This window comes from Anopheles cruzii, chromosome 2, assembly GCF_943734635.1.
Source record: "Anopheles cruzii chromosome 2, idAnoCruzAS_RS32_06, whole genome shotgun sequence".
Lineage (NCBI taxonomy): Eukaryota > Metazoa > Arthropoda > Insecta > Diptera > Culicidae > Anopheles > Anopheles cruzii.
In genome coordinates, this window is record NC_069144.1 from 35,459,488 (window position 1) to 35,486,291 (window position 26,804).

The 26,804-nt window shown below is 45.7% G+C and overlaps 1 protein-coding gene across 1 annotated transcript; it reads right to left on the bottom strand.

The window, feature by feature from the left end:
* Positions 1-51: 51 nt before the first annotated feature.
* Positions 52-26,527, bottom strand: LOC128278958 (protein qui-1). The gene is made up of 18 exons (XM_053017681.1): positions 26,413-26,527; positions 26,213-26,292; positions 25,978-26,112; positions 24,927-25,135; positions 23,735-23,934; positions 22,424-22,589; positions 21,971-22,130; positions 18,782-19,745; positions 18,479-18,679; positions 14,995-15,164; positions 14,770-14,916; positions 14,404-14,701; positions 12,359-12,476; positions 8,841-8,952; positions 8,557-8,739; positions 8,315-8,410; positions 724-2,361; positions 52-636 (listed from the first exon to the last, which is right to left on the bottom strand). The coding sequence occupies exons 1-18, from the start codon at positions 26,525-26,527 to the stop codon at positions 52-54; spliced, it is 5,577 nt and encodes a 1,858-aa protein (XP_052873641.1).
* Positions 26,528-26,804: the final 277 nt, after the last annotated feature.

The following is a 26,804-nucleotide window of genomic DNA, read 5'->3' on the forward strand; positions in this document are numbered from 1 at the left end:
AGCTAAGGGCGAGCATAAGGGCATAGGCAGCGGCAGCAACAGCGTTCAAGCTCACTGCATGCGACACGATCGAGAAATGGAGTTACGCTTATACTTTTTGACACACATCGCCGCCATCTCGTGGCTGAGATTGTCGATCGAGCGAGACCGGCGGCGTCGGCGGACGTGATACTGATCGCTTTCCGGGCTCGACTGTCGGCGGCGCGAGTGGCAGCTGAGCGTACCGAAGGTACAGTGCCGAAACAGGGCCTGCATATCCGTTTGCGTAGAGGACAGCTTGAGCGTGGCGTCAGCGGTTTCGCCCGAATCGACGCCGCTGCCCGCCGCTGGCACCGAGTACTGCTTCTTGAGCAACAGCACCTCGCGCAGCAAGTCGGGCTGATGCTGATGCTGGTGGTGGCACTGGTACCACTGGTGATGGTACGGTTGGTTGTACTGGGTGTTGGCGGTGGCAGAAGAGGTGGTTGAGGAGTATAGACTTGAACAGTTCCATGCATCTACCGAAAGCGAAAAGGGACGCGACGCGGCCTGATGGAGGGCTACCTTCTTCGACATACCTGCGCGTTCCTCCTGAAACTCGTCCTCGTCCGACGAGTCGATCCGGTCCTCGACCAGCGACGATTGGCGTGACAGTGACTTTAGCGAAACGGACACGGAAATGAGCATGGATTGGAGTCGGATTAGTTGTCGGAAGGTGGTGTGGTCGGAGTCGGCGCTACTTACCGCATTCAGTCGGCGCCGTGGTGGGGATCGCTTGTTCCAGAGGGCCTCCAGCTGGTCAAAGTGCTGCGACTGAGCGAGGGCCGCCTGCTCGGGGCCAAGGTTGGCCTGCGACTCCACGTTCTTCGCCTCGGCCAGCTTCGAGATCTCCTCCATGCTGGCGGACACGGAGAAGCGGCGCTTCAGCCGCTCGTCAACCTGTGCCATCATGACAGAGGACGTCAGATGGGCGTACTTCTTCTGCCAGGTGTACGTATCGAGCGACACCTCCTTCTTGAGCAGCCGCCGTGCCGGCCGTTTCGGTCCGGCCGGCCGCAAGTCTTCCACGTCGCGCGCCGGCGCCGAGTAGGTCGGCAGCTTGATGTAGCTGGCGGGGGAATTGTGCAGGCAGATGATGGGCAGGCAGGAGCTGTCCACCAGCTGGACGACGATGCGCGAACACTCCTGGCTGATGTCGAACCGGGTGAACTGCACGTGCAGCTGGAGCGAGGTCAGCGCCAGGCCGCGCTTGATCTCCCACACGATCAGCGTTTTGTCGTCGCTGCCGGATACGGCCGTCGTTCCGTCGGCCGACACCTTCACGCACGTCACCGGGCCCAGGTGGCCGGCCAGCGTGTGGATCTCCTCGCCGGTGTGTATGTCCCAGATGATGAGGTTCGAGTCCTTCGAGCCGGAAATGACCTGACTCTTGGTGGTGACGGACACCGCCACGCAGCTGACCGCATCCGTGTGCCCGACCAGCACCTGCGCCAGTTTGCCGCCCGTCGTCTGCCACACCTTGAGCGACATGTCACGCGACCCGGTGATGGTGTACAGCGAATCGGCCGTGATGACGAAGCACGTGATCTCGTCCGAGTGCGACACCGTGTACTTCTCGTCCTCGCGCGTCAGCGACCAAATCCGCAGACTGTGGTCGCCGTTGGTGCAAACCGCAAACTTCATGTTGTTCGTCACCGACAGGCACTTGTGCGGGCCCTGGACGCTCTGCAGCACGATGCCGGAGTCCGCGACCCACACGTACAGACAGCCGTCCCGGTCGGCGGAAATGATGCGCCGCGAGTCCATCATGAACGTGATGGCCGACGTAATGGACGTGTTGTGGCCCTTGAAGGTGGTGGTGACCGTGCCGAGCGCCAGGCTCCACACGTTCACCGACTTGTCCTCCGAGCCGGACGCAACCAGCTCGCAGTTCGGGGCGAAGCCGACGCACGTCACGGTGGCCGTGTGGCCCTCGAGGATGCTGGTCAGCTCCGGCGAGTTCAGCTGCCAGATCTGCACGCAGCGACTCGAGGCCACCGCGGCCATCGTGGAGTCGCGGGACAGGTCGAAGCACAGCACCGGGCTGGACGTCGACTGGAGCGCCAACCGGTTGCGGTGGAACTTTTTGAGCGTTTTCTTCTTCTTCGGGTAGAAATTGACGATGGAATCTTCGTTGCGGAATGAGTAGAAGGTGATCTTGTTGCCACCCGCAGTGATCAGGTAGTCGTCCTTTTCCATCACGTACACGGCCGTCACGGCGCCTGGGTTCGGGGGCAGCGAGCGTATGATGCGCCCCGAGTGCATATCGAAGATCAGCGCTCGCGTATCCTCACTGCCGACGATGGCCCTCTGGCTGTCCATCGCAATGCAGAGCGCTCGTACCTGGCAATCGAAACGCATTCCATTACATTTCCATGTCGACGAGCATCATTCGACTCAACGTATCCTGCGCGAGTCCTTCGTACGTTACAAAAGAAGCATGAATGAAAGAACCCCCATTGGAGGCACAGCTACTGCACGAGACGGCGACGGCAAACTCAGCCAGCAAGTCAGTGCCAGTCAGTGAAAAGCAAAAGCAATCAAATTAAAATCAAACCCTTTAATAATCCCCCACGAACATGGCCCATAACCGTTCCCGGTGCAAACGGCCCCACACTTGGCCAATCCTCGAAATCCTTGCGGTTTGCGGTCGCAGCGTATTATCGTTCGCAGTCCGCATCCTTTGCACAAAACAATGGGCTGAACAGTTTAACCCCCGTGTCTTAATCTGACCGGGACCGGGGTTCGTCTGCCTGACGGGGAGTCGTTTAACGGCACCTGCGTACATTTGAATAGCAACTAACCTTAAGCCCGACCCAGCCAATCGACCCTGTAGAGCGGTTTGTGGATGGAAGTGAAAGTTTCGTAGAACTGCTTACTTGCTTGCCGGTCGAAACAGTCATCAGTCATTTTCAGGTCTCAACTTCGAACGTCATTTATTATTTTCCTAATTCTGTTTGAATTACTAATGTGAAACTAAATTGTATAATAATAGACAGACAACACAATTCGGACTCGAGGAACGATATTTACATGTCTCGGGATATTTGCTACGTGAGTTGGACGAAGCATATCTAACGGATCTTTGGATGAATCGGAAACACATATGCAATCACACAATCATTTTGATGAATCTGTCTTATATCTGCAATAATAACAAAGACTATTTCGCTCACATCTCGTGTCGAGGTGGTCCAAGCTGGGATTACACAGAATCGTCATAATCCTAGTACTCGAATACGCATCTGAGACATATTCCAAAAATGATAAAACCCTCTTAAGAGCATCCATGAGGAAGATGTTCAGATTGATTTTTAACCCCGTGTGTGTTTTTGCCAGATAAAGTATGTTATTAAGGACTCACTCAGGTTATGATTTTTGTGAAGACAGTTTAATGATTCTTCAAACTTTACAAAAATTATATTAGGTTGTCTAAAAAGAAATCCATTATTTTCTCGGTGGATGGCTGTAGTGATCGATTCCTCGTAAAGAATGGCTCAAACAATTTCAAGTAAATGCTCCTTATCAAGATGACTTCACAATTCAGAAAATGCTTTTACCGTTTTTTGTTTTTTGTCGGCAGACCCGTCGTTGAAAATGTCGATAAAATCACAGAAATAAGCAAAGTTGATCGGTATGTTAGTAATCAGAAGATTGGTCAGGAGCTAAAGAATAACCATCAAACAGTTTTAAGCCATTTGCACAAAGCAGGATTCACAAAGAAGCTCGATGTTTGGGTGCCACACGAATCAGCACAAAAGACGTGATGGATCAAATTTCAAGTTGCGCAGTTTTAGCCAAACGGAACGGAATCGATCTATTTCTTAAATGGAGAAGAGAAATGGGATACATACGACAATATTATGCGAAAACGATCGAGGCCTACTGTGCATTTGGTGAGGCTTGAAGGGAATCATTTATTATGAATTTCAGAATGAGTATTAAGGCCCGTTCACACGCTACGATATATCTGAACAATGCCTTGTATCAGATTAATCGTAACGATATATCGTAGCCAAGGTGGAGCGTCTACACGCCACGATGTATCGTTTCGATTTGCAATGACAGCCATGGAAGTAACACTGTATTGGTTTCTCTTGGCATTGTGCGTTTCGGTTAAAAGTAAAAAATAGAACGTGCCAAGAGTACTTATCAGTCCCAGTGGTCGAGGAAATGGCTTTTAAAGCGAAGCCATTATTCTCACGTTAAACTTTTGCTTTAAAAACATTCAAAACAACATGCCAAAACAACAATCAACACAGGCACACATGTATATCCACCGTCAGCACACGCACACATGTATGGAGATTGGATCCAACGGACCGAAATTGATGCTCGACGCATTAGATTTTTTTGATCTGAAACTATGGTCGTAAACAAGCAAATTGGTACTATTTTGCTGTCTACACGTAACGATATATCGTTACGATTGGTCTCATACAAGGCATCGTTCAGATATATCGTTACGTGTAAACGGGCCTTTAGCTTCCGTACGGACAAACACTAAATCCAGATCTCTATTGTCAACAATTGGGCCGTTTGAAACTAGCGATTGACCTGAAACTTCTATAATAGAGGCATTCTTCTATAACTATAACTATAAAAGAGAGAAAGAAAAGATTTTTATAAGAGAGGCATTATAAAGCTACTTTTAAAATGGCAACAAAATTTTCCAACAATACGGTGCATATTTGACACAAATTGGACCATCTGAAATATCTTAAACAAAATATTGAACGGAATTTTTTTAAATAATATTGTTCTTTATTGAATATTGAACGGAATAATATTTTGAAGTTTAAATAAAAGGTTTCGACAGACGTATCCGCCGCCGATGAAATTTTAAAATTATTTTTAAAAGACAAAAAAAGGTTTGTTATTATTCAAATTTGATGCTGGGTTGGTGTCACTGGCGTGTAGAATTCACTATCCGCTTGAATTGGCTTAGGTAATGAAATTAGTTAAGATTTGAGAAACCCAGCCATTTCTTACGCCCAGATGCGAATTTGAGGAATACGGACATCATCATGAGTTAATAAAAAAACAAAACCCGAATACATGGTCGATGACCTAAGAACGGCCAGTTCATTAAGAATTGGATTACTTTCATGGACAATTCGCATGTCGTGCATGTCAGATGATCCATCTCATGCGTCTTCCAGAACCACTATCCGGAACCCTATCAGTTGACGCTCAGGGACAAACATTAATTCCCTTTTTGGCAAGCATATCACATTGGCGCACCCTCTCCCTGGCGTTTTTTTCGCATTCCGACGACAGTGACAATACCGGACCAGGACCAGGAAAGGCTTTCAGACGCCTGTACCGGTATCCTGCCTATGACAGCATGGAAATCGTGCATCTTAGCACTTTGGCAACACTCGAAGCATCCAATTTCCGCAAAGCCTTGCGCCGCAGCGGAGCTTCACGGTACGGTGCGCTTTAATATCCACGTTGAGCCTTTTTTCACATTCGCACCAAGTTCCTTCCCGAAACCCCATAATACACACCGGCGAGCGGTGAAATTCAATCTCTCACGCTACCCTTCTTGGGCTCGACTCTCGAGTCTCAGATCGATCGAGTCAAAGTTAATAAGTTCAGCGGAAAGCACTAAGCAAGCGGAGCGACCCACCCGGGCCCTGGCCCGGCCAGCGCTCACAACGGAAGTCGAGATTCGTCTAGAGAAACCCCGGGTTTGGAGACGTACTTTTACTTGCCATTGTTTTGCTCACACTTCCACCACGAAATAACATTTAAATCCGATTTCGAGACATCACCCGGCGCAATGTCTGCCCCGCGTACAACGCAAGGACGCGGAAAGGACCACTTTCAGGTCGGAATCGGTAACCATGTCGGGGTTCGCTGATTCCGTGATTCAAATTGGATCCATTCCTGGATGTCACACGCGCTGCGAACGAAAGGAACGACTCCACGCAGAGCTGCTTGCAAGGCTGACGAAGGTGCCACATTTTGTGGCGGCACTACACCGCCACCCGGAACATGAAGAGCATCCTTTGATTGCTGAAATGTGACACACGGAGATGAATACTGTCCCCGAAAGTGTGTGTGTGTGAGAGAGAAAGGCGGAGAGACAGTGAGTTTCCGGTTGTGTTTCAAAAGCCAACGGAACGGAATGTCATCGCGGCGTTGGAGTGACGAATTGATTTGTCATTTATACCGGAATCGGAATCAAACCGCAACCCACTTGCGGTGCGCCATTGATTCGTCTCTGCCCGTCAGCCGTAAGCTGCTCATAATCGTGCATATTTATTGGAAAAGACAGGCGAAAACAATCACGGCGCTGGTGTTGACGTTTTGATCGGTTTCCGATAGTTCCGATGTGACGCAGCGCTCAATGTGTGTCAACGTCAGAAACTTTTTCACGCCGCATCGAAACGTGCGCAGCATATTGCCGTGGTTGTGATCAACCATTTTTCTTGTAATTTACTGTATTTTTTTGTTGTTGGTTTTTGTAGGCTGTGCGCATGTGATTGGGCAATTTCGTGAAAGTTGTAATTGTAGAATCTGAAATGTTTGTGAAAAGTGTTAGGCTACCGACTATTTCAAAGTGCTTTTTCACCTTTTCCAAACCAAATTCAACCTTTCCATGTGTAAAGTGTAAGAATTAATAATTAATCGTTAATGCTGATCGATCCAGCTTGACTAAATAGAACGTTTCCTGAATAATATAATTATATCAATTTTGCTAAATATACTAGGTCTAAGAGTTGAGAACCGGACTGTTTTTAACACACAAAAAACGTTTATAAAATTTTAATGCGATTTTCCATTTTATTCAAAGTATGTGCTATCGCTAGCTATACATTTCTCCCATCTCTCTGTTAAATCATGGATTCCCAGACGAAAGAATTCTTCGACTTTTTAAGTAAACTAATTAGTCATCCTATTTCGACTACCTCGTAGAAAAACGAAGGGCTGCTCAGCCAATACGTGTCCCATCGATGAAAATGATTGATATTCGGAAAGAACCAAGTCTGGTGAATAACGCGGGGAGGGTCAGCAGCTCCCATCCAAGTGATTTGATAGTATCCTGAAACAGTTTTGTTTTTTGGGGCGCCTGGTGCTAGGCGCCACGGGCCACCAGGCGCCTCCATTGTAGAAAACAGTAACGGCTTTTTGGTCGTTTTCGATCAATGCAGGGTTCAAATTGATCATTTGTTGTCAGTAGCAATAGGAATTAACGTTTTCATCAGGTTGTAGGAGCTTGTGAAACACCACACCTTTCTGTCCCATCAGAAAGTCCGTTTTTTGGAGTCCTTGGACGCATTTTTTTGTAAAGTCAAAATCGCCATTTTGAATTTTTTTAAACCAGTTAAAGCATTGCGATCTTCCAAACACAAGTCCCGACAAGCATTTGGTGTGATTCTGAAGCAGTTTTCTTCAAGAGAAGCAGAAAAATAATAATTCCCGCAAAACGTCATTTTCAGGCACAAAAGTTGACATAGTTTAACCCTTTCAATGATGGGTTGCACACCGAAGTAATTTATTTTTCGACCTGAAATCATTTATCTGATGTCGAAACAAGGTAATGATGAATGAACAGCAAAACTGGGAAGTCCCAATCGGCAGGTACAGCCAGCTTTTTAACAGTCCGGTTCTCAAGTCTTAGACCTAGTAAAAACGTGCCTTGGTATATCAAATCCAAAGCATCTCGAGAAGTGCATAAAGCATAAAGTGAGAAGATTAATAACATCTGGAAACGTGATTTCTATCTGCATAATTAGACCGTTATCGTCTGTTGTGCAAAAACGAACAAGAATTGATCACGAGTCAACCGGAGATCTACTATTGGGGTATTACTTCTCTAGTACAGTATTGAAAACTACTTTTCATCACATCATTAATTGAATAAATTGAAACTCAAATTTCGATTTCATTTTGCTACCTACAGTTTCACTACTACCCACGGCTATCGCAATCAAACAGCGTTAACTCTGGCCCTACGGTCCGGAGAAAAGCATAAAACTTTCACTTCCGAAGGCTCCGATTTCGATACAATCTGTGCCAACCATCAATAATAAGTCACTGCACTTTTTATCGCATCAACTTCTTGCTCAGCATAGTCGAATCGTTCCAGTCGGCAGCGAACGACGAGTCAGCCAAGGAAATCAAAAACGTTCCCCGATAGCCGCCCGCATTTGGGGGCGACTTATTGGTGAGTTTGTGTTACTCTCCGATGTTCCGTATTTTTGCGCTTTTTACTCACGCGACGCGAGATGAAAGTTTTCCACGTAATTTCCGTTTATAGGATTAGTGCCACCCGTAAGCTGCTTACCTTCGATTTGTGCCCTTTCAGAGCGTGCAGGTCGGTCCCGGTGGTCAGCGAGCGAAGATACAGACCGTTGTCCGCGCAGTGCACCAGCAGAAAAGTCTACGGAGACCCCGACGATGATGAGACGGTGGAATGATAGAAAACATAGGAACAAAGTGTTTGCGGTCAGAAAGTCGACGGCTCTTTGGGCTATCTGCCCGGGCTGTGGGCTGGCGCTTGTGGACAGGGTACTCCCAAATACTTACGGAATCACATGAAATCTGGGTGTTCAGTACCGGCTGTGAGAGCTGAATGCAGTTCAGCAGCGAGAAGTTTTCCAACGACCACAGGCAAACGGTTGCATCGTGACTGGACGAGACCAAGACCTCGCTCGGGTAGCTCACATGGAGCGCCGTCACTGGCCCACGGTGATGATCTATCTTTGTCACCTAATCGAGAACGGAAACACGGAAGCCAACCTGTACAATTTTGCGCACAAACCACGAAAGGCACGATCGCGTGATTTATTCAACGCCATTAAATGTCTTACAAATTTTCCGCCGTCGAACAGGGCTACGATAATGCTCGAGTCGTCGCTTCCACTGATAAAGTACTTGTTGTCCAGAGCTAGAGTCGCGCATAAGGCAGGAGCAATGTGTTCTCTGTCAGAAAAAGTCAAGAGCAATGCGTGATTTAAAGTGTCCTTCAGCTTATTGTCGTGCATAGTGGCGTACGTTGAGCTTGCCTTATTACTTATACTAATTTACGAAGTTCTTCCGTTGGTTGGAATTGGCCGTTGTCAGGCTCGAGACACGTTTACGAGGGACGTTTTAATTTCATCAAAAGATTATGAACGGATGGTTTTTGTCAATCAATACAAAAAACGTTCATCATTCATATTTTAAAAGTTCAAAATTGTTCTCAGCTCTCAAAGTTATTAGCAACTTCGAATGACTACTGTTAATTTCAGTATAGTATACTTTCTTCTAGCTTGAATAGTATCCCAATTTCTGCCCTTTTGTTGGCCACTTTTGCCCCCATCACATCGACCTGCCATAAGCCTAGAACGATGGCGCAAGACTACAAATGATAAAATGAAATTACCATTTTCCGTCGTGGCGATGTTAATTGAAAACTTAATATTCTGACGAGAACGGGAACGAGCCGGAGTCACAGGCTGCATCGCCTCGCCATCTGCTGTAAAATATGGGCCACTAACCGAAGGGGAGTACGCTGGGGCTTATCAATGCAAATGGAACACAGCGTGCTCCGACGCCCCGACCTGCCCGACATCGCTGGCAGATGATGTCATACCCAAGGAACATTGAATATGCTAAAGGCTCTTTTGTGACTCGGTCAAGGCGACCGACAATCGTGGCACAACAAAGCTGCGCCACTCCTTGCGAATAGTTCGCCGTCTAGAGCACGGCCGACCCCAGGCATCCCTTTTACATCCCGCAAAGGACGGCGGCTATTCTGTCGTTCTGTGTCGTATTCTTCATCATCCTGCCCTTAATCCTTGCTCTGTACTGGCAAAATACGGCGAAAAGAAAACTAAAACCGGCCAAAAGTGCCCGGCATTTGCATCACAAACAGCGCCCATCTGCACGGAAGGTTTGTGAGTCGATTTTTCGCTCCTTTTACGAGGCATGTAGCACATGTGGCGATATTTTCTAAAGATTTTTCACTTTTAGCTACTTTGGCCGCCTTCGCAGGGTTCGTCGAATTAAAGGGTTAAAGGCCAAAATTTGCCACCAGACGTGATTTTTCATCATCATGCACAAAATTAAGAATCTCCACTGGAGAGTGGTACACCGTTCGTTTAGATTTAGTTTTGTATTTATATTTGGCAAAGAGCAATAAAACGTTGCCCTTAAAGTGTAACATAAAGAGGAAATGTCAAATTAGAAGGCAACATAATATGCTTTTTGATTATTGACGCAATTCACAACAATTATTACTGCTCAATACTGGCAGCTGTCCGGATGGTATAGCTCTTACTGACTGACCATTGACTCAGGTTCAACAACAAATATAATCTCAACATCAATATCAATCAATATCATCAATATGTAGTAGCGTCATACTTTTTCTCATTTTTTTAAACCTTATTTCTCTTCTGAAAATTTGCTTTTATCGACGGCCAAAACAGCAGAGGACTTACTCTGTGTTTTCTTTATTTATATATCATATACCTTACTCATGACCATTCATTTAAAACGAATATATGAAGGAGAGAATTTATTCAATATCGATTCTAATGTATTCGTTAAACCGGAAATGTGAAAACTCCACATAATTTCCGGAAAATTCATTATGCATTCCGTGTAAAAGTAGACGGTTTTTATCGTTCGCTCAATCGCTTTCATCTCAATCGCTCAATTCGTTGTGTCACCTCAGGCACGTTTTGCGTTTGGGTTGTGTTTTCAACCTAATTTCTTTGGCGAAACTGTTTTACCCCGCACAAAAATATTGATATTCAAATTCGAAAAAGAAACGATCATAATTGCGTTAATAATTTGTCTTGCTCAAGCGATTCAAGAACTACTGAAATTGAAGAAAACATTGCTTAAATATGACGGAAATCGCTTCGCAAATTGGGAGAACTACAACTACTGATAAGAGTTGTTCCGAATGAGCTTCTGAAATTATTCTGGTTAAACTCAACTCAACTAGAAAAAAAGAATAGGTTAAATATTGCCTAGATATTATCTCCTTTGGCGACTTCATATTCCCCAAACTGTTATTTGAAGGAACACGTTCAGGATCGATTAGACGCAAGTCTAATGCTTTGGGTAATGTAATGCTTCGTTTTCGGTTGTTTGCTTGAGCGAATGTGTTTTCTACTCATTACTACCCATTTGGGGTATACCTTTGCCGGAAGTTCAATAATCAATCATTGTACCTGCTGCGGCTGCTTGTGAAGGATACTGTTGACAGTCTATGGACCGGCTTTTTACTGTTACCGTTGCTAAGCATCACTCAGGAGAATTTGGGTTGTGAGGTTGTAACGCAATTTCAGAGTCACCTTCGTCCACCGATACGATGAACATACTTTTTTTGAAGTACGCAAATTGCGTTATCATGGTTTTATCGATTTCCAGTAAGGAACACACACTAATACGTGCCTTGGAAAAGTAACATAGATTGGGGGTTTTCTTTCCGCACCCAGCGTGGTACCGTTTCATTAACAGCGATCTGTCCTTCTTCGACACGATTGGCCTCGTTAGATGTTTGCTGTTGCGCATCTTCACAGGGCTGAAGAAACCGAATTCACGCACCAAATCCTTCGCAAAGCGTCCCGCTCTTGGAACAAAAATATACCTTGCCAGCAACGAATATGCAAATTAGATTTCTCATTCAAATCCCTGCTGACACGACCAATTGCTGCTCGCACGTACCGTGCGCGATGAGCGCTCTAGGTCCTTGCTCTTCACCTTACAACGGCAGCGGGGCACCACGGGAAAGGAGAGAGTCGATGATTTGCCACCTTAGCATGTTAGAAACTCATTAATTTCTCAAATTTCACCTTCCCACCACCGCCCCCCGGACTGGTGGGATTCCTTTGACATGACCGTGACTCCTTTTTTCTAACACGCCTCGCCCTATGGTGGACGAAAATGCAAAAAAACGGAAGGACCGTACCCTTCTGAGCGCTGGAAGTTTGATTTATGGGTATGGCAGAAAGGCAAGACATGTGGTAATGCTGATGACACAACGCAGGGAGTGATAAATCGTACGCTCGAACGATGATCTAGAAACTTATTGTGCTTTCATTTGCATGTCGGCGTCAAGGAATGGTACCGCATGGTATGGTCGTCGCATAGCCGATATCCCAGCTCTTCCAAGTTCTATGCTCAGCTTCGGTGTGGTTTCATGTTCCAACTATTGTAACAAGATCGAGTTGTCCCCAACACAGGGCGCAACATGCAAATCACACGCTGTGCATATTCTAAAAGCTACCAGAAGGCTCCTATAGGATCGTTGTTCATTTTGAGGCCAGTTTTAACGCCAAAATGTACATTACATTGTTGGTATTACTACAAAGATGCATCATTGTACGCTTACCGTAATCTCAGCTTTATTGCCAACGTTTTCATGTCCCAGACGATAACGGAAGTGTCCTCGGACGCCGTGACCAGATATTGCGACTGGACCTTCATGTACGTAACCGGACCAGTGTGACCTACACAAAAGACAGAAATGGAAAGTGAAACGTACGTTGATTTGATCTTGTGTTGAAAGCAATAAAATACGTTGTCTTTGCCGCAAAATAGACATAAGTGTCTAAAGTATACATGACAGTTCACTGAAGTGTAGAAAAGAATAGCAAATATGCTTTCTCTGTCAGTAACAAGCTAAACAAGCTAATCAACATTTAATTTATGTAAAGTATGCCAAGTATTTCCGAAAACTCCCTCTACTTATCTATACCTGCATCTCTTATTTTCTGCCATTGTCGTATTATTCCTACGTCATGATATTTTATTTCGTTTATTCTACCTCTGTTTTGTCATAGAAATCTCTTATTGACAAGTGATTTTTTTTTAAATACAGTAACAACGGATGGGTAAATAAATACGACACTACGGTTGTTAACGCAAGGAACTTCCTTCCGAAAAAGTAACCCGACCAAAAACTAAATTTGGTACCTTTTTTCAGTGAAACTTTTTCATTAACGAATGAATGCTAAATCCATGCACACAAAAAACATAACGACGATTTGAACGTTTTTTTTTTTTCTTTTGTATTATAGAGATTTTGAGCTGTAATAGCCTAGCATTCGTACATTCCTATTTTCTACACTTTCATTACTGTATACCAATTAAATGTCACTATTATCTGTACTCGCTTCACTCTCAAGCACTTGAATGTTCAGTTTTTACATACAAAAGGTTTTTCCTCCCGTATAAATACGAAGGCACACTGCTTTGTTCCTCGCACTTTTCCCTCGTTTAATGCCATGTACCTATAAGAGTTCCTATATCTTTGCACATTTTATATTCCCTGCCTTTATAGTTTCTTTTCCTAAAATCCAACATATGAAACTCCCACACGGGTTCTTTGAAACGACGCTATGACGGGACCCGGGAGGAATTCGTGGAACCGGACAACAAAACGCACTTTTCCGTAGAGTTTTTGATTTCACACCGCACTTCACACAAAACTTTTAACTCCACACTTTTTAAAGGTTTCTACTTCCTGAAATTTGCTAGCTTCGTCAAAAATCCTTTGAAATGCTGCTACATGCTTTTTGATCGCTTGCAGGGAAAGATATATTGAGTACCGTCAGGAGAGAAAAAACTGCTCTCTCACTATACACCTTTCTCTTTTATCAAGTCTGCGCACGGACACGGGCAAAAACACGTCTGTTAGCGAGCGCTGTTCAGACGCGAGTCGGATCACGGTAGCGCCAACGTCGACTGGCGTAAATCGGCGGATATCTAACGGATAATAAATGTTTAAGTTGCTAGATTGACTGTAAATGACCCATCCATCTATTACTTTACAAAAATGCTATTATTGACGTTTTGTTAATTTTGACCAGCATCGATCCATGTGCTCCTTCAAACGAACCGAACCGAACATAATTCGATCGCTTGTCGTTGCGCACTGAACGATTTGAACGTACATCTTATGTTTACTTTGAGCGGTTTACCTTCTGCCCAGGGTCGAAAAGATTCAAGGTATCTCGTGCCTTGGTTCTATGCTTTCCGTCCTTCTAATTAAAACCATTGAAACCTCACTTTCATTCCCTTCACAACTTTCACAAGAGGGCAAAAAAAATTAAAGCTACAAACAAACACTATGCAAATAGCTTTATCAAGAGGAGCCTGAAAATCTTTGAATTAAACCGCCGTTTGAATGTTTTAGCAAGATTATCTCTCCCTCTTCTTTCTTTCTCTCTCTTTCTCTCTCTTTCTCTCTCTCTCTCACGAAACCGAAAAGCAATTGAGAGATTCCGGTAAAATGTAGCGAATCAGGAAATAAAGTTTGTTAAGAAGATTTCTATTTGAATTATCATCCTATCTGTTCCGTTTGTTGCTTTGGAGCTGTTTCATGCAATTTAATTTGGTATGTAGTGTTAAAATCATGGCACTTCGTTCACTCACCTTTGAATGTGTGCACTAAGTTATTGCTCATTATGTGCCACATTTGCGGATCGCCAACCTTGGGCGATAGAATGAGGTGTTGCTTGGACGGTGATACAGCGATGCACCGGACAGGTCCCGGGCCCGGCACGGTCATGCATCGTATTTGGCTGGGCAGCGGGACCGGAAGCCACCCAGTTAGCGGCACCAGTAGCGGAACGGTGTACCCATCGCACCACGCTGTCGCCGATTGCACTGTAACACTCAGCAGCGCCTGAGGTCCTTCGTGGGCCGAGACTGACTTCAACCAGGATATAAGCTGCGAAGCGGGGGAAACAACGCCGGAAGTTGCAGTGACCCAGAGAAAGAGAGAGCGTGCGCTCGTACCTGTGCCCCCAGTTGCATCGGATCGCGGGTCAGTACATCGCTCGACTTCCGGATCGTGTAGTACACCAGCTCGATGTCTCTGTCCAGGATGTAGCAGCGAACGTGCTCGATTAGGCATCGCAAATAGCTTATGGACACCGTTTGCACCTGGGGATGGCATGTTTCAATAATAGTGACGAAGTTACTTGTGGTTACTACGGAGTAAGTAAACCTGCAACAACCTACCGCGGCGAGCAGGAAGTCGAAGTTGCACACAGCAATCTCTTTGAGCTTTTTGGTGTCCTCCGACTTAATCAGATGATGCCACGCTTCCTCCACGTGCCGTATGCTGTAGGAGATGTCCGGACCAAGGCTCAAAACTTGCGTTACGTTGTCGTCCTGTTGCGTTTGCATACCTTGGCAGAAAAGGAAGAGAACGAAAGTTTTCGAGGACCTAAATTTTCTGATTGAGTTTTTAAAGTGGCTTGATTCAATCAGAAGTTGCATGAACGGTGTTTCGTGAATATTGTCACATAATGCAACATGGACTCGTGTTTAATAAAGTTGAAAGTTGAGTTTAATAAAGTTGAAGTTTAATTCGAACCACACAAAACCTTCGGCTTGTTGCATGAATAACCAGAAGGGCATCCAAACTACCCGCGGGAACCATTGAAATCCATTTCGGCGTTACTTGCAATATGTCTTGCTGTACCTCAAAAACTTTGCTCTCCACAATTCATTTTAACTCACCTCCCCAAATGGTGGCTAAATGTTGGCACTTTTTCGACCTCAAAAAACGGACCGGATAGCTGATTATTTGATAAAAGGTACCTTATCTCACACCACCCCTGCTGCTGACAGCCTTAAAACCGGGCGGAACAAAATTGAATCTAACGACCATGACCGGCAGTTACCTAATTTTCTTATGTAAGCCTCGGTGATTAATGGAAAAAAACATTCATCGACGGTGCCTTTTGGCAGGGAGGAAACGGGACGTACATTGTGCTCAGAAAAGGGACCCTGCCCAAGAAACATCTTTCTTCCGGCCAAACGCCCAAACACAGTGCGATAATCGAACATCTTAAAAAGTATGACACCTCTAAATGACCCTAAAAGGCCGCGAAATGATCGCTTTTTTCACCCCGGTGTTATTGCGTATACATTATACTGTGACATAAACTAACCAGAGCTCCGTATTAGGGGTCATGCAACAGACTGAGAACTGACTGAGAGGGCGCGTAGCGCTTTTACGGTTCATTAAAAGATGGTTAAGACACTCGGATGCTTCGGCAAATCTGGCCACGGGGATAATTTCATGTTGACGGTCCTTAACCATGACTTACAATACCTCTGCCCAGCGGTGGCTTTTTTGTATAATTAAGCTACCCTCAGAACTCGGCAATATCCTACTGGCTGTTATAGAAGATGTGGCTTAGTCATTTTCAAGTTAATACTTTAGCGTCACTGATCACGTCAGAACCGCAGTGTCCTTCGTTATTTTCAATGGCATAGGGGGCTTTTCATGGTTCATACAATTTCAAAATTACACCAGTCTTCTAGAGCCTCTAAGTTTTCCACTGTACGAGGTTTGTTCAAAAAGTATCGCGACTTTTCAATTTCCGCGGACTATGTATATCCGATTTTCAAAGTTTTTGTGGCGTTAGGTTGCTACACTTGTCAGTGACTTATGGTAGAAATTTCGGCCATTTTGAGTAATCAGTAAATTTTGGACAGCTGTTTTGCTTGGGCGTGTTTTGACTCATCGTCGATTTTTGTGTACTCCAAAAGTAATTGACCACGAAGCGGTAATTTAAGTTTTGGAAACAGGAAAAAACAGAAAAAAGTCACAGGGGGCCAGATCTGGGGAATAAAGTGGCTTTGGCATCACTAGAGTGTTGTTTTGGCCAAAAATTCGCGCAGAAACAACGATGTGTTAGCAGTGTCGCAAAAGCCAATTTTTGTTTTTCCACAAATCCAGACGTTTGTGGTGGATTGCTTCGCGCAAATTGCACATAATTTTTAGGTAATATTCCTTATTGACCGTTCTACCCTTTGGCAACAACTCGTGATGAAACACGACCCTGCAATCGAAGAAAACTGCAAGCAAAACTGTTCGCAATCGATCAAAGTAGGCTTTTCGACGTTCACATCTTCTCGGCCTACTGAGAAAAATTTGAAACACCGATAAGCAATGCTTTTGGTCTTAAAAGCTTCACCATAAGCCACAATCAACATTTCGATTGCGTCCGAGTACTTAATTTCGTTTTTCATACAAAATTTGATAAAGATTCTTTGCCATCCATTTTTTGGAAGAGACAAAAATCGACGATGGGCCAAGACACGTGCACACTAAAAAAATTGTCAAAAATTGACTGATTTTTGAAAAATTTTCAACTTTTCACCAAAAAATCACTGACATGTGTAGCAATCCAACGCCACAAAAACATCGGAAATCGGATATACGTAGCCCGCGGAAATTGAAAAGTCGCGATACTTTTTGAACAAACCTCGTATTCATTCCAGAAAAAAACGTTTCGTTCAATTATAGAGAAAATTACGACGTATCTAGAAACTGAAAATAAAACAATGTTCCTAATCACCTGAACCATTAGTAAAAGGATGCTAACGCATGGATTCATGAGCTACATCCGACACTTAATTTTTCATCCCCGTTACGGGCCGATTCACAGCTTTGTTGCTATACCGGTTAAGCCGTAATCAATTCTAACCATTTACACTATTGTTTAGCAGTTTCCATTTGTGTTAAAAGTACACCTGGGAATAAAAAAAAATGAAAACCAGCAACGAGTCACCTGCCGCGAGTCACTCCGTTTGAATGGAGGATCAAACCGAACAGAAACATAAAACCGTGCGAAACAATGGCCCAGCACTTTCCTATTTTGTTTAGCTCGGCGTAATAACGAAAGCTTCCGCCTATTGTTTCGTGTAGATACTAGCAGAAGCGCTGTGCTAGAGGAGATTGAAACTGTGTCTAGGGACCTAGTTTTCATGCCCGTACCCATTGTTTCGTCTATTGTTAAAGCCAATAAAAATGAAAAGTTCAACTTCTGCCGCCTTCGCTGTCGTAGCAGACTCAATGAGAGGCGCCAGACAAAGAGAAAACATTCAAGTTCTTTCTTCACGAAGGTAAGAAAATTCAAGTGCTTCTTTCAACTGCCTCGCAGACAATCGTAGAGCCGAATACACGATAAGAAATATCCTCTGATAGCACTACTCTTGGTTGATGCTAACAATGTGCCTTGTTCTAGTACTCGACGAGGACGAGGACGCATTTTGCCAGTCTCCGAGTAGTGAAATATACGTTTACCAGCTGTCTTTCGACTCGAAAAACGGACAAGTTCTGTAGTTTCGAAAGCACTCAAAGATAAAAGAGGATTATTGTTTAAAATCGCAATTGGCAAAACGGAAAAAAATATGTTGAGACACAACTAATTATATGTGAAGGAAATGATCATCCTTAAATGTTATCCCGATGCACACCGTCCTGCAGGTTCAAATCGTAGTCAAGGCAAATGAATCGAGAGCCTTTGCATACAACACATAATTACAGTGTCTCAAATTAGGAAACAGTTGAGGTATTATGTCAGATGACATCGTCATTTTTTATAGTTTCCGGCCAGACCAGGCAGTGCATTGTGTTGCCTCCCCCCCGCTACCCATTGAAACTTCATGCACTCAATACACCTTCACCGTTGGACCGTGTACTCACTCGACTTTCGACTGTGCTGGGCGGTCGACATGTCCTCGCTGTCGTCCGTGTCAGGAGGGAAGAACAGGTTCACCAGCTCGGAGTGGATGGTACGGGTGATGTCCGGCGTCATGTAGCGTGCCCTCGTTATCTCCGCACATATGCTGTGCCGCCACACAATCAGCAGCTTACCGGACATAAGTTTCTCTCGCAGTATAAGTCCTGCGAACGGAACGGTGTGGGAACCGGCGTCCGGGGGTACGGCGAGGTCAGTACGACACGAACATGCGGGGCGCGCACTAATTTGCCAAAAGTCATACATACTCATTTGATTGCGAATCGTGCGAAATGTGGAAAAGTTGAAATCTCCCTCGCGGCTATCGATGGCTACGTCGGCATCCTGAGTCGGCATCACCAGCTCCAGCAGCTCGGTCTCGGTCAACCCGTACTCCGAGCAGGTTATGTAGACGGCCAATCGGCTGAAACCCTTCACCCCGAAGCGCTGCTCCATGGCATCAAACATTCCGTTCACGAACTGGGCGAAGGTTAGGTCGGCACCGGCCGACGCCCGGGCACTCTCCACCGTCGTCGTCGTGGTCGAGGAGCGAAGATCCGCTTTCGACCAGCGCCGCACTAGGGTTTCGTTTTGCTCCAGCGAGAGATCGAAAAAGTAGTCTGAGCATTTGAAGCGCTCCTTCTGCATCGGCGTCAGTTTCAGCAATTCGATCGGCACGGTGGTGCTCACCACGAGGAACACGTTCCACGGCAGGCTGATCGGCAACCAGGAGAGGGCGGCCACGATGTCGCAGTCGAGCGGATGCAGCCGGTGCAGATCGTCGATGAACAGGAAAAGTATCTCGTTGTGCAGATCCTCGCAGTGCTTCAGCAGGTTCTGGAACCAATTGTTGATGTACAGCGGATCGAATGACGCATCCTTCGGCAGGTAGCCCTCGGGAATGTTCAGGATGATGGCCAGCTGCTGACAGACGACGCGCAGCAACTCCAGGTTGTAGGCCGACCGTGGCGTGGCGGACGCGTACCGTATGACCCGGTGAACCTTGGTGTGCTCGAACCAACCCGTTAGCTGCGTGTAGATGTGCGACAGGAGCGTGCTCTTGCCGCTACCGTGAGCACCGTAAATGAAATACGGCGGATGTCGGCTGCCGGAACGGAAGTTCATCTGTACGTTCTGTCGTATCCGCTCCGGAACCTTGGAGGAGATGTATTTGTTTGCACTCAGGTGCTCATTCAAATTCATTATGTGCGTCGAGTGTTCGTGAAATATTTCCTGAACGATAGTAGAAAAAAAATAATCGATTATGTTGCTACTAGCGAAGCAAGGAAGGTTAGATAAAGTAATACTATAAGCTAATAAATATAAATATATAGTAAATATTGGTTATTTAGCTTCTACTTGTTCCAGCATTCACACGGCATCGATGCCACAAATCCGTGCATAAAGACTGAACTAATGAAAATGCCTCTTTTTGTATCATGACTAGTTTGCCACACAACTTACCAGGGGTGTGCGTTGAGATTGGGACTGTTTTTAACACAAAAAAATGTTTATAAAATTTTAATGCGATTTTCTATTTTATTCAAAGTATGTGCCATCGCTAGCTATACATTTCTGCTATCTTTCTGCTTAATCATGGATTCCCAGACGAAAGAATTCGTCGACTTTTTAAGTAAACTAATTAGTTATCCCATTTCGACTTCCTCGTAGAAAAACGAAGGGCTGTTCAGCCAATACGTGTCCCATCGATGAAAATGAATGATATTCGGAAAGAGCCAAGTTTGGGGAATAACGCGGGGAGGGATAGTAGCTCCCATCCAAGTGATTTGTTAGTATCCTGAAACAGTTTTGTTTTTTTGGGGCGCCTGGTGCTTGTTGCCACGGGCCACCAGGCGCCTCCATTTAAAGAAACTGGAACGGCTTTTTGGTCGTTTTCGATCAATGCATGGTTCAAATAGGGCATTTGTTGTCAGTAGCGATCGGAATTAACGTTTGCATCAGGTTTTAGGAACTTATGAAACACCACACCTTTCTGTCCCACCAGAAAGTCCGTTTTTTAAAGTCCTTCAAGGCTTTTTTTTGTAAAGTCAAAATCGCCATTTTGAATTTTTTTAAACCACTTAACGCACTGCGATCTTCCAAACACAAGTCCCGACAAGCATTTGGTGCGATTCCGAAGCAGTTTTCTTCAAGAGAAGTAGAAAAACTAATTCCCGCGAAACGTCATTTTGAGGCACAAAAGTTGACATGGTCTAACCCTTTCAAAGATGGGTTGCAAACCGAAATATTTTTTTTTGTGACCTGAAATCATTTACCTGATGTCAAAACAAGGTAATGATGAATGAACCGCTAAACTGGGAAGTCCCAATCGACAGGTACAATCATCTTTTTAACAGTCCCAATCTCAACGCACACCCCTGTTATGTATGTTATGTACTTATTTTTATACTTATCTCAGCTAAGCTACTATAGATTGCTTTCACCAACACCTTAATCTATCAACGTGGGTTCCCGCGGGTCAAATATGCTGGCTTTTGAAAGAACTTAAACCTGTCAGCTACTCGGGAATCGGCTCGTCATACGTAACCGTTTTTCCGCCAACCATTTTTCAACGACACCACACTTTTCCACCATACGTGCGACTAATCGTGCCAGCCACATAATCCTACTGATAAACTGGGCTTAACACTTCCAAAGATTTTCACCGAGCATCTGTTGATAGCGTTCCGAATTGTACATTCCTTCCACACACACACACACACACTGGGACCACGCGTAATGACGAAGCTATGCGACGGAAGCACCTCCTCTTCTATGTGCTGCTGCCAATGTAACGATATGTTCCAGATACTGTAGGATTGACAGATTTTCCGGAACTCATTGGAAAACGATTTATCGGAAAGGTTACATTGCCTGATTGGTCCAGGACTCGATTGGAACGAATTGCTTCCGCAACGTACGTTTCTAGGGCTTGATCCCCTTTATGCTTAACACGAATGTTGGCATTAAAATTTCCACGTACAGTTCGTTATCACTAAACTCCCCAATTACGTTAACACATTAGCAAGCCAAACGACTGTGAGTTAGATGATTTTAAATCGTGTAAGATGGAATCATTAAACGGTATAGTAACAATGATTTAGCTAAAATTCTATGCTTTGTTACTGTTCTTAGCCATTTGCGTAGAAACGAAAACAATATATTTGAAAGCTTATGCGTGTGCGCGCTTGGAACAAATTGATGTGTGTGTTCCATTTTGAATCTCACGATCCGTGTTCATTGCCAAGATTACTGGCGAAAATGTGCTGTGTCGGCTGCATTGCAAAAAGCTGTCCGTGAAAATCCAAAACAAACAGGAAAAAGCACAACGCAGCAGAGTAGATAAAATGCAGCACGCCGGGGATTATGGGCCACATAATACGAAAGTAGCACACCGTTTCGCAAAACATAAACTCATTGGGCTGCGGCTGGCGGCTCCCGGTTCAATTCACACTCACCTGTACGGTTTTTTTGCGCCCCTTGCCCCCGTTCGGGTCCTTGGCCATGTCCTGATCGATGGAAGCCTTCATCATTTCGAACATTTTGTTCCTAAAGCCAGTCAGGTAGAGATCGTGGCACTCCAGCTCCGGGTCGATTCCATTTTCCGCCCAATCAACGCTGCACGGTGCCGGTCCCGGGTCCACGGTAATGAAAACATCCGCGCAGAGAGAAAATATCGGAAAATGCCAGCGGGCCAGCGTAGAAATATAAAGCAGAAAAACAAACAGAATGCTTTGCAAATGAATATTCAGTTTGGTCTTTTTTTTTTGCTTCACATTCTGACGTCACCGAAGAATGGCGAATGAAGGAAACCAAAAAAAAACAGATCCCGAGCCTTAGTGAGCAGGATGCGGGTCATAAACAGGTAGAACCACGGACCACCGTTCGCACCAACGGCGGGCGCTACTTACATTAGCGTCTGTTGATTGCTGGCCGGTAACGCTGCCACTATCCTGGCCGCCACTTGCTCGATTCCAGGTGAGCTCGAACCGTCAGCGTCGTCCTTGCCGGTGGACCCGTTGTCCGGTTGGTTCTGCCAGTGCCGAAAAAGTGCCAAAATGCGCCCCGGAGAGCTTGCTGAGCCGAGGCGGAGGCAAACGTAAGCGAGATGGTGGAAGAGGGCACGGAAAAAGATGGATGAATGGTTAATGGCGTGCCACGCAGCAGAGCTGATTATCTATTTATTTAGGTCGCTTTTCTGCGTTCGTGAGGGGCATTTTTTATGAGGGGCGAATGGGCCAGATCGGGCATTTTATGAACCTTTTTCACGGCGCAAAATGAAGCTAAACGTTCGTAGGACACACACAGTTTCGCCTCGCTCAGTGACATGCAAACTTTTCCGTTTTTGCGCACCGCGACTCCGATGATTTTGGCCATGCAACTGCCCATTGCAACAATGTTGCCGTACGTTCTTTAAATAACAAATTTCATAGGAAACATTAAAAATAATCTACCAGAAATAGCAACCATTTTAGCGCTATTCTTTTACATTGGCTAAAAATAAATCGAACAAACCGTTGAACCGTTATGGCTCAATTGCGTTGAAACGGAATCGATCGAAGTCGGAACCTCTCATTGTCAACTCGGGGGCATTGCGGGCTGTACCATGGCGGTCCATTGCCGCCCGAGGCGCCACTTATCAACTACAGCATCCTCCACGCGAAAGCACCGAGCACTGGTCAATAATATGGCCAGTTAATCGAGCACCCGAGCCATAATGGGGACACTAAGTGGACACGTTTCGTGCATTGTGCGAAAAACGACAACAACTGATTTCCATCAAACTCTCAATTAACCTGTCGACGTGACGCGAACGCATGATTCGGCGATAATCCGGATCGGTACAAATTAATTACGCGGGTCGGCCGTTAATACATCAACCTGAGGGCTGAGAGTGAACAGAGGATGACCATAGAATAGGTGTTGGTACCATTTTAACCTTGTTGTGCATCCATTTCGAGCGAATTAAAGCGTGCGGTATTATCATGATTCGTGCAATATTCATATAAGTGTTGCTCGATCTATTGCTATATCATGGATGTATACGACAACGAACACAGAAACCGGTCTTGGCACGTTAGAGGTTCTGATCTCTATTGCTCAGAAAATATCGCACGGCACAAACATCGTCACCAGGTGTCGCTCCGGAGATTGTCGTCATGCAAGGCATAAGGTACGCATAAGGCCACAGCAAAGCATGCGGCCTGCTGCAATTCACTTACCTAAACCCTTATCAATTTCCCGTGCGATAGCTCTGGTTTTCAGTCGTTTCAGATTATCACAGAATTGCTGCTCGCCGAGGTTCGTTTCGGTGGCGGTCGCGTTCGTTCCCTGGGCCGCCCGAAGAATGTCGTCAATTTTCGTCTCCAGCAGGACCCGCAATTGCTCGCTTTCCGCGGCCCACTCGTCCCGGCCAAGCGTCCTGCGTTTGGGGAAGAAACAGAAAAATGATGGTTAATAAAAGTGTGTGTCCATTGCGTTTGGCCCGCGACCAAACCGGATTACGTCACTGCCGATCTGTGCGAGGAACGCATACAAATCGAAGTTGGTCCCCATCGTACGCACACACACACGCACACAGATACCGTAGAAAGAAACTCGGCTTGGCTCCAAACCGGAAACGTAAGCTGAGGCTACTCGATTCGGTTTCATCCACGCCAAAAGGTAGGGATAAAGTGTTTGAGTTTCATTTACCAAACACAAACGAATTGTTGCAATTCTATCGATTCGTCGTCCTGGCGGCGGGCGGCTTACTTGCGGACTAAGTTAATTAAATACCCTAACCCAGTGCCAGATTACTTTTGCCAGCCGAACAGCAAACAACTTCAATTTTCCTGAGATTTTCCTTCATCGAGGACAGCAAGCCAACCTGGGCAGGACTATGGTTTTCTTGAAAAGCTTATCTGCTTCGAGCCTTCCGGTCAACGGCAATCATTTGATCCTGTTTTCTATTCAAACCATATTCATCTTTTCTTTTTATTTGACCACATCCGTCCGCTGGAGTTTATTAATAAATAAATTCGATTAAACTTTTGTGCAGAGCTCCAAAAATCGCGGAGCGAAACGGACCCCATTAAATGAATTGAATTCATCTGTTTGACTCCTATTACTAAATCCACCGGTTGTAGAATAGATGCCATCTCCGCCTCGTAAATATCGCAACTCGTAGAAACGGTACGATGCGTCTCCGTTTCGTTGATCAACAAAAATACCAACGACCGCAGGCTGAGAATATTTTCAATCGGTTTCAGAGCCACTAGCCTGCGCTGTCCTCAATAAAAATAATCAATCCATCATCATCGGTCCACGGTCCGATCCGTCGTGCCTTCTTCCTTCCGTCACAAACACACACACACACACACAGACAGTGCAAAAATCATATCGACCCAGAAACCGAGATGGAATTCAACCCACCTGTAGTCCGTGGCCAGCCAGTAACATCCTTCCGTGTCCTGCTCAACCGGTGGCGTCCGCCGCCCGTTCGTCCCCGGGCAGCTCGTGGTGTACCATTTCCGTAGGCATCGGTTTTCGGGCTCGGTAGATACGTTCGAAAGCGCCTCGAATACGGACGGGTCGAGTTTGGTGGGCAGTAAAAAATGGCCCACACGTGACCCGAGCAGTACCTGTTGTCGGAGGGATGGACCAAGTTCGAAACAAACGTAAGAGACGTTCCGGAAATACCAATCATCATGCAGCGTTGATAAACGACGACGGTGACGCCGGCGGAGACAAACTCATAACCTCTCGGCCGCCCATCTCAGCCTGGCGTAACGACATCAAACGAAACCTAGACGGTCGATTGGTCGTACATTTGAACTGTAAATTGTTTCACTCGTGCAACTGTTGGCCAGATTTTGTGACTTAAACAAGCTCAAGTCATACGACAGCTATAGCGCGCATAATAAGGTACTTTCTCAAATGCTGCTTAGAGCGTGACTGGGCGGATTCGCGCTCAGGTGAGCATGCATCTTACTTTTTTAACGCCACTCGGGAAGCACGAAAACAAACGACCCCATGTCTTGTGGGCTGCCATTTTGTACCAGTCATAAATCATCATTACGGAAGCATATTCATTTCGTTCGAAATTCTACCTCATTCAACCGTGCGATAGCCTTAGCTATTGCTGGTTCATCTACGAGTCCACTTGTGACGGAGCACTTTTCTCGCTTCCATCCGCCGGGATGCTTCGACAAAGTGACCGAGAAAAAAGGAAATGCTTTAACTTTTTTCACACTAGCCCTGCTTACGCAACCTCCTCCAGTGCGCTCGTTTTGCTGATAAATCAATTCAATCGTCCGGAAGAGAAACATGCCATTACGAATCAATCTCGCCAGGGAGGGCGAAAGAACTGAAATCCTTCTGCTCGTGACGCTGATCCTTGGTGACGGGTCAACTCGAAGCAGTGGAAGAAAAACGCTTGGAAAACGCTGTGAGTCGTCATCACACCGACCCGGCGGCTACTTACGATTAAAAATATGCTCTTCGAAACGGATTGACACGTTTCGATCTCGTCCAGATGATCCTCGAGCACGTACGGATCTAGGTCCACGGCCGTCAACCCATCGCTGCCAGTTCCGAAGTGGAAATCGACTATTTCGACCTGTCGGTGAGAAGCAAATCGGCGTGAAAAGTATGCAAAGTGGAACAACGCTGACAAATGGCTGCACCATTGGGAGGATTGGTGGAACGGGATCGATTACCTCGATTTGTCTGTCATCGTAGAGCGATTGTAGATCCGGTCCAATCACTTCCAGCAATAATCGGCGCTCTTCTTTGAAGTCTGGCAGCAAAGAAATACGGTGTTTTAAATTAAAGCATTATACGCGGTGTTCAGCGTTAACCAAAAGACTTTACAAAAGCATCATTGGTGAGATAGCGTTTGGTTTAGGCTCAAACTTACCATCTTTCAAGCTTGCTATGTAGATTTTTATAATGCGCGGTGCTGGCAGCTTTGTGTTCTCGTTGTGATGGCCGCGAAGAGCATTGAACACGGCATCCTCTATGGCAGCGGCCATGCTGATTGCATTTGTCTTCGCGTTCGCGTCTGTGTGCGTTAAGCTCCAATCGGTCGAGAATTAGGTGCCATGGGGGACACTGGATAATAAAACTTCCCTCCCCTCGTCTCCGCTCGCCAGGCGCTGATGCGCTCGATGCAATCGGCTGGGTGGAAAATTACATCGGCTCGGTGCACAATTTATTGCTTACGGTGTCCGCAGGCCACACCAGAGATGCTCGATGACGCCATTCTGCGAAAGAAACCGGCAAACGAAAGCATTGAAAATCGGATGCAAA

Excerpts from the sequence above, each read along its gene's own strand:
- LOC128278958 (XM_053017681.1), bottom strand. The coding sequence starts at position 26,527 with ATGGCCGCTGCCATAGAGGATGCCGTGTTCAATGCTCTTCGCGGCCAT. Across the intron at positions 18,680-18,781 it reads CACGATTCGCAATCAAATGA|GACTTATACTGCGAGAGAAA; the intron begins GTATGTATGACT and ends TTCCGTTCGCAG. Across the intron at positions 14,917-14,994 it reads TCGACTTCCTGCTCGCCGCG|GTGCAAACGGTGTCCATAAG; the intron begins GTAGGTTGTTGC and ends TGCCATCCCCAG.